Raw genomic sequence first — 8,643 nt, 5'->3', positions numbered from 1 at the left:
AGACAGTGGTACTGCTTGTCCATTCATTGTAATATTTTGTAAAAAAAAAAATAAAAAAATACACCATTACAGTAAAATTATGGTGGCTGAGTTGCCAATGTAACTGTAACTTGCAGTGCACATAAACAAATAAAATGCTTAGGCAAATTAATATATTATTTGCTGCAACAAGTGGCCCTCTCATGGCAGCTTTAACTGCAATGTGGCCCTCAATGAAAACAATTTTGACACCCCTGTGTTAGGGTAACACCACAGAGTGAATTTAAACTTAAGTGTGATTTGTTTAGACAATAAACTTTAAGTACAGTGGGAAAAATAAACACAAAATAAAACAATCAATATAATTTAAATATGTATTTTAGGTAGCTGGGACTGGGAACACATGTTAGTTTTCCACTGCTCAAGGTAGTTCACATTACATCTGTTATTTTTTATTTATTAAACACGCAATCAGATCTATGTGCAGGACACTTTGGACACAATTATTTTACAGTTAATTTAATTGTTATCCTCGGGACACAAATGGCCTTCACTCTCCCCGATGGACAGACAAGAGCCAGGACTCTGAAAAGCACCCTCATTTTACATGTATATGCGTGTTTTAGTTGGACCTACATGCCAACAACCATTCATCTAGAGCAGTGATTCTCAAACTGTGGGCTCCATCTCGTGGTACACCAAAGAATCACTAATTTAAACATTCAAACACAGTGTTACTGTTCCACCTGAGCGTAATGTTAGAGTAGCCAAACACATTACAAACACTTGTTAAAAAACCTTTGCCTTGTTTTTAATGAATATTTAGGCCTACTATGCTACTGTATTTTAACATTGGTCATCATGATGGTACTTGGAGAGCCAAGTGTTTTCTGGGGTGGTGCTTGGTGAATTTGAAAACCAGAGTCAATTTCATAGGCAGGTTGAAAATGAGTTGAGGACTTTCTTAACACACATTGCCCCCTTGAGGTGACATTATACACCAGCCAAGTTTTCTTCCACTTCAACTTTATGAAAATAACAGTTGACAATTACAAGCCTTTTGATAAATTCCCCTTTCAAATCCCAACCAAACCAATCAAGTCACAATAGATGTGCATCATTAGAACATGTTTGAAAACGTTGGTTTAAAAAGTCAAGTGGTTTGGAACTTTCAGCAACCTTCCATCCATCCATCCATCCATTTTCTACCGCTTGTGAACAGACGGTTGGAAAAACAGCAACATTTTCATAAGTAAGACAAACCTATGATGAATTCATTTTAATCTATCGTGACAGAACCTAGAGATAATTTACTGTTCAGGGTTCTCAACCTCAACATAATTATTAAAACAGCTATTAACAGAACACACAGTCACATTTAATCAGTCATTGTAATAAATTATATCAGGCCCATTTTCTTCTTAGAATCCCCTCCCTCACCCCAAAAAAAGAGAAAAAAAAGCAGTCTTTCTGTGAAACCTGACAACTAAAGGGAGTGCATCTCAATATGTTCTGTTTTTACGTCAGTCAAGTGAGATTATTAGCTATCATTTGTGGTAGGATTATTAAGATGAGTGTTAATTTAGTTGAGGTGTAAATTAGTTTAAATTATACAATGTATTTAACAACACCTTTATATTCAATGAGTTCAAATCCAGCAGAGGACATGGCGTGTGAATGGATACTTGATCAATGGAGGTGCAAAATGTACGGTCTAGTAAGTTAAATGTGAGTAAATAAAATATGCATATGTCCAAAAATTCCTTAACTAATGTTCTAATGGAAGGTTTTTACAAATCTGTAAACATAAAATTTAATCTCATCTATCCTCCATGTCAATACAGCTAATTATGTTCACTTGGACTGGTCTGGTCCTGAAATGAGCACCACAGAACCATTTTTTTTCTTTTTTGTATCGGACAACCTGCAAAAATTCAGGAAAAAAATATTGTTTTGTTTGAGTTGACCCGTTTGCAGGTACAGTAAATGTATTCCAGTGTTTACAGGTGACATTTTTGAGTTGACTCATTCCATGATTAATATTTTCTTATAAAAAGTAGAAATTTGCTCCAGAACAACTGATGAAGTGTTAAGTGTATTTTGGGTGGGGCACTTTAGTTGAATAAACCCCACCAAGCTAAATAGCTCAAGAGAATCACGGTTGGAAACTAGCAAATGATGCAAACTTCCAATGTCCAGGTGGACTTCAGGTGCTGTGACCATGATTACCCCTGGACTACTTAACACATGACCATGTGGTGTGAGGCACGTCATGTGCGCCGGGCCTTCTGCCTCTTGGCCTGACGTTTGGCCTCGTCCAAGGCAGCACTATCACTGCTAGCCTGTGTAATGCTCCTCACACCCTGGATACGATTCCCCAATTGCAACAGGAAGGGGATGACCTGGAAGACAAGTCAGGACGGACGTGCACAGATGAAAAGCCATGTTGAAGGTTATGGGAAGTTGGAGGTGGCATACCTTTTCATGGTTGTACGCCGCTAACAGGAGCAGCAGAGTAAGGGGGAGAGCAATGTAGGAGCCCTGGGCGACATCTTGGTCAGGCACTTTGCGCTGCGGGGGAACACATGGCATGTGTCAATGGCTACAAAAATACTTTTTTATAGTCGAATATCTGACCTCCCACAAAACATCAATTGTGGAAAAAGCCTTGCTTACAGTAGGATTGAAGGTAAGAGTGACGTGCTTATGGTAGCCTGTTGAAGTGAAGGAGACCTGAGGCAGCGTGAAGTCGTATTGCGTGCGGGACAATGTGGAGTACAGCATCAGCACGTAGCCCTGAACCAGGAGAGGGCAACAACAGGACATCATATTAAAAAAAGTATATATCATCACACCCACAGAGATCACGGACGAGGAGTGAGGAAGAATAGTTAACATAAGCACAAAAGCAAGGTAACAACCACAATGAATTTGATCAGACATCCTCTGCATTCCAATAGAGGATGAACAAGCAATTTAAAAGTAGTTACTTAAGAAATGTTGGTAAATTACTGGTCAAAACACACACACACGTCATACATTTACTGATTCTGAAAGAGTTTTTAATATCATTACACATTACACAAACATGTTTTGCATAAAACCCTGACTTTGCACTGCAAACAAATATCTCTCTGATTTTTGAGCCTCAATAAAAATAATGTTTTCTGGTGTAATATAATAAATATCATTTTGCTGATGACTTTTAACCCAACGTTACCTAAAGCCTCATGAATCGGGTGCCATTGGTACCGCTCATGGCTTAACAAAGCCATGAAAGTTTAAACACCCATTAAAAAACAAGTGATATAAAGTAGTAACACTTTATTACATATATGAATATAAATCAATACCCATAACCAATGACATACAATAATTAACCCTGAATGTTTCGAGGTTAGTTACAAATAGAGCCTGAACCGTAACCTTGTTATTACCGAACAAGGTTTTAAGTTTGGACTGTTGCTGTAACAATGAACACATTTGAGTTCCTCTAATCAGTCCATAGAGGATTTTTGTTGTAATATGTACACTACCGTTCAAAAGTTTGGGGTCACCCAAACAATTTTGTGGAATAGCCTTCATTTCTAAGAACAAGAATAGACTGTCGAGTTTCAGATGAAAGTTCTCTTTTTCTGGCCATTTTGAGCGTTTAATTGACCCCACAAATGTGATGCTCCAAAAACTCAATCTGCTCAAAGGAAGGTCAGTTTTGTAGCTTCTGTAACGAGCTAAACTGTTTTCAGATGTGTGAACATGATTGCACAAGGGTTTTATAATCATCAATTAGCCTTCTGAGCCAATGAGCAAACACATTGTACCATTAGAATACTGGAGTGATAGTTGCTGGAAATGGGCCTCTATAAACCTATGTAGATATTGCACCAAAAACCAGACATTTGCAACTAGAATAGTCATTTACCACATTAGCAATGTATAGAGTGTATTTCTTTAACGTTAAGACTAGTTTCAAGTTATCTTTAGGGATGTCCGATAATGGCTTTTTGCCGATATCCGATATTGTCCAACTCTTTAATTACCGATACCGATATCAACCGATATATGCAGTCGTGGAATTAACACATTATTATGCCTAATTTGGACAACCAGGTATGGTGAAGATAAGGTACTTTTTAAAAATAATAATAAAATAAGATAACTAAATTAAAAACATTTTCTTGAATAAAAAAGAAAGTAAAACAATATAAAAACAGTTACATAGAAACTAGTAATTAATGAAAATGAGTAAAATTAACTGTTAAAGGTTAGTACTATTAGTGGACCAGCAGCACGCACAATCATGTGTGCTTACAGACTGTATCCCTTGCAGACTGTATTGATATATATTGATATATAATGTAGGAACCAGAATATTGATAACAGAAAGAAATGGGGGGAGGGAGGTTTTTTGGGTTGGTGCACTAATTGTAAGTGTATCTTGTGTTTTTTATGTTGATTTAATAAAAAAAAAAATAAAAAAAAATAAAAAAACTGATACAGATAATAAAAAAAACGATACAGATCATTTCCGATATTACATTTTTAACGCATTTATCGGACATCCCTAGTTATCTTCATTGAAAAGTACAGTGCTTTTCCTTCAAAAATAAGGACATTTCAATGTGACCCCAAACTGGCGTGGCGAAGTTGGTAGAGTGGCCGTGCCAGCAATCGGAGGGTTGCTGGTTACTGGGGTTCAATCCCCACCTTCTACCATCCTAGTCACGTCCGTTGTGTCCTTGGGCAAGACACTTCACCCTTGCTCCTGATGGCTGCTGGTTAGCGCCTTGCATGGCAGCTCCCGCCATCAGTGTGTGAATGTGTGTGTGAATGGGTGAATGTGGAAATACTGTCAAAGCACTTTAAATACCTTAAAAGGTAGAAAAGCGCTATACAAGTATAACCCATTAATCATTTATTAATTTATATGTACATAAGGAAGTTAGGATTTGGGTAAGCAATAAAAGGGACATAATTGGTTTGTTTGAAAACATTTGAGTACTGCTCAAGGACACATTAGACGATGATTGGCTAAAATTTGCAAACTCATTGCTGGGAATGAAAAAAATTGAGAGTTCACACATATTTCATGGGGATTGGTAGAATTTTCATAAATTGGCAGGACTGCAGCATTGCAAAATCCCGAAGGGTCGGTCTAATACTTTTCGAAACAAAGTGCATGGTGTTACCTCTCCATCTCTGTCCAGTGGAGGGAAATGGAAGAAGAGGGACTGGCCCAGACAAACACTATTGATGGGGTTGTCTAAATTGTCACTCTTATACAGCTTCACCTGAGCAGAGAAGAGAGAGAAATAACTTGCTTAACCTTGCTTATCTCATACTTTCCTTCTATATAAATAAAGCCAAGGAGGTTTACATAATAATCAAATCACGGGCCTACCGATAGAGTCGCTAAATGTTCTGGAGATGTGATGACATTCCCGCTCAGGTCAAACTGATTGATTTGTCTGAAGGCGATGATGTTGATTCCTTCAATGTCACTGCTGCCGACCTGAAAAGAAGGGTGAACATGGTGCAGAATGTAGATCTGCAGGCTTGGACTCCAAATGTAGTTAAAGCTGTGAGCAAATCACACGGAGTGAGCGAATAACAGAGAATTAACTAGAATTAAGGCCTTTTCAGTTTTGCAAGATAGATTAGGGGGCCTGCACTTCTCAAAAGAAGACAAATTACAAAGTGAAAGGTTTTTAACTTGCAGTGGGATTATCTCTGCTTTTGTTTCCTGTTCAGAATGCACCCATGTGATTGGTCAAAGTCTATGTTCCCACACTGACGATTTAAGAAGGAAAGAGTTCAGTCCTCCTGGCAGGAATGCATCCAGAAAACTTCGCTATGACAATGGGACAAAAACAGCTTGTTTATGTAACAACTGGAACTTAACTGGGATTGATTTTGTTATCACAGTTACAAACAATAACATTTACTAAACTATTAGTGGGCACCTGTGTTTATACAGACAGATTTTCACAGTAATGATATAGGAAATAGTTCCCCACGCAATACAAAAAATTATATTTGGTCCAAACAGGTATACGTAAGTCCAGCGAAGAGTGTTACAATAGTTTCCCATAACATAAACTTGGGCACACAAAACCTAGCGGAGCGAGCATATGACTCTATGAGTCGCTAAATCCTGCTAAATGACTTTATACATGAAATGCAAGATTCATGCAATGCAACATTCTGTAAGTTACATGATTCGATAGGTGCTGTTTTTTTGTTTAGCAAGGAGTTTAAATGACCTCTTTATTGTGAGTGCCACGTAAGTACAGTTACAGCACTACTCCTGGTGATCAAAACATAGATTAGGCTGCTTATAAAGCCCCCGTTCTTTGGTGATTAGATTAGCATGCTCAATTTATAGCGCAAATATGAACAATTTTTTTTTTTTTACAACTTTATTTTAAATGATCCTCTATCAATCAAATTGATGCATCCATAGTCAGCCATGGTGTCCTTGGAAAAAGAAGCATATAATAAATGTGTTGCTTACCTCTATGGCTCTTTGCTGAGGTAGAGCTCTCTCTATGTGGTCGTTGCCTTCAGCTCGCAGTTGAATCAGGTATTTGCAGTCAGGCTGTAGAAAAGTAGTGAATAATAGCCAAATAATTTTAGTGCATAACAGACAATATACAAAACGTCAATCAGAGCATCATGTTGTGACACCTGATCTTTGAGAGGTTGTGTGTTGATTCAAGCAAATTATCATTTATCACTGCACCTCTTCTCTAGTCTAGGCATGGGTGATATGGCCTAAAATCTATAACACAATAATTATTGCAGCACCCCGCAATAACTAACTAACAAACAAACATGTATACATATATATTCTCTGATAATAATATATACACAGTATATATATATATATATATATATTTATATATATATATATATATATATATGTGTGTATATATATATATATATATATAGTCGATGATAATATAACCATTTCAAAACGGGGTCCTAATTTAGCTGTTGACATATGCAGTAAAATATTGTGTCATATCCAGTTGTATTATTTGGTCAAAAATATTACTAATCTACTGTTTAATTTATTGTTAATAGCTGATTACTTTCTGTTGTAACATGCTTCTATCTACATTTCTGTTCAAAAATACTAAGCACTTATTGATTCTATTATTTGGCTACTAAATTTCAGTTTTGGGAGACACTAGAAATTTAAAGGCCTACTGAAAGCCACTACTACCGACCACGCAGTCTGATAGTTTATATAACAATGATGAAATCTTAACATTGCAACACATGCCAATACGGCCGGGTTAACTTATAAAGTGCAATTTTAAATTTCCAGCCACACTTCCGCTTGAAAACGTCTCAGTATGATGACATATGCGCGTGACATAGCCAGTTTAACAGAGGTATGGCTTCCCCATTGAAGCCAATACGAAATAGCTCTGTTTTCATCTCATTATTCCACAGTATTCTGGACATCTGTGTTGGTGAATCTGTTGCAATTTGTTCATTGCATTATGGAGAAAGAAGCTGAGCAAGCAAAGAAGAAAGTTGTCGGTGCGAAGCGGATATTTTGCGAGGGAAGCCAGCAACACAACACAGCCGGTGTTTGTTTACATTCCCGAAAAATGCAGTCAAGATCGAAGAACTCGGACAACAGAGACTCTAACCAGGAGGACTTTGATTTGGATACACAGACGCGATACCGTGAGTACGTAGCTGTGCTTCCAAACATTTGATCGCTTGCTATAACTAGCTCGAGCTAGGAGCTAGCATAACAAACACCTAGGTGTTTGTTATGCAGGATTAATTTGTGGCATATTAAATATAAGCCTGGTTGTGTTGTGGCTAATAGAGTATATATATGTCTTGTGTTTATTTACTGTTGTAGTCATTCCCAGCTGAATATCACGTCCCACCCGCGCGCTTCCAAACATTTGATTGCTTGCCCGTACGTGCGTGTCATGTACGTAACTTTGGTTAAATATATAAGCTTTATGAACCTTGGGTTAGGTGAACGGTTCTTTGGGCTGAGTGAGTGTGTGTGTTGTGCAGGTGTTTGAATTGTAATGGCGGGTAATATATACGGGATCCCGTCCATATAACCCGCTCGAGCTATAACTAGCTCGAGCTAGTAGCTAGGAGCTAGGAGCTAGCATAACAAACACCTAGGTGTTTTTATGCGGGATTAATTTGTGGCATATTAAATATAAGCCTGGTTGTGTTGTGGCTAATAGAGTATATATATGTCTTGTGTTTATTTACTGTTGTAGTCATTCCCAGCTGAATATCAGGTCACCCCCGGCTCTCACAGCATCTTCCCTATCTAAATCGCTTCCACTCCCCACTAGTCCTTCACTTGCATTTTCCTCATCTACAAATCTTTCATCCTCGCTCAAATTAATGGGGAAATCGTCGCTTTCTCGGTCCGAATCTCTCTCACTTCTGGCGGCCATCATTGTAAACAATAGGGAACTTTGTGGATATGTTCAATTGACTACGTCACGCTACTTCCGGTAGGGGCAAGCCTTTTTTTTATCAGATACCAAAAGTTGCGATCTTTATCGTCGTCGTTTTATACTAAATCCTTTCAGCAAAAATATGGCAATATCGCGAAATGATCAAGTATGACACACAGAACGGATCTGCTATCCCCGTTTAAATAAAAAC

The 8,643-nt window shown here is 37.8% G+C and overlaps 1 protein-coding gene across 1 annotated transcript in view; it reads right to left on the bottom strand.

Moving 5' to 3' along the window:
- Positions 1–411: 411 nt before the first annotated feature.
- nomo (nodal modulator) overlaps positions 412–8,643 on the bottom strand; it is a 32,983-nt gene continuing 24,751 nt past the window's right edge. Inside the window, exons 26-31 of the mRNA XM_062032757.1 lie at positions 6,494–6,577; positions 5,381–5,491; positions 5,169–5,270; positions 2,656–2,775; positions 2,458–2,550; positions 412–2,381 (exon numbers count right to left, since the gene is read on the bottom strand). Of these exons, the coding sequence (XP_061888741.1) occupies positions 2,250–2,381; positions 2,458–2,550; positions 2,656–2,775; positions 5,169–5,270; positions 5,381–5,491; positions 6,494–6,577 (642 nt within the window). The 3' untranslated portion in view covers positions 412–2,249. The remainder of the gene's footprint in view (positions 2,382–2,457; positions 2,551–2,655; positions 2,776–5,168; positions 5,271–5,380; positions 5,492–6,493; positions 6,578–8,643) is intronic.

This window comes from Entelurus aequoreus, linkage group LG22 (genome assembly GCF_033978785.1).
Source record: "Entelurus aequoreus isolate RoL-2023_Sb linkage group LG22, RoL_Eaeq_v1.1, whole genome shotgun sequence".
In the NCBI taxonomy this organism is placed as follows: domain Eukaryota; kingdom Metazoa; phylum Chordata; class Actinopteri; order Syngnathiformes; family Syngnathidae; genus Entelurus; species Entelurus aequoreus.
This window is presented reverse-complemented; position numbering and strand designations above follow the sequence as displayed.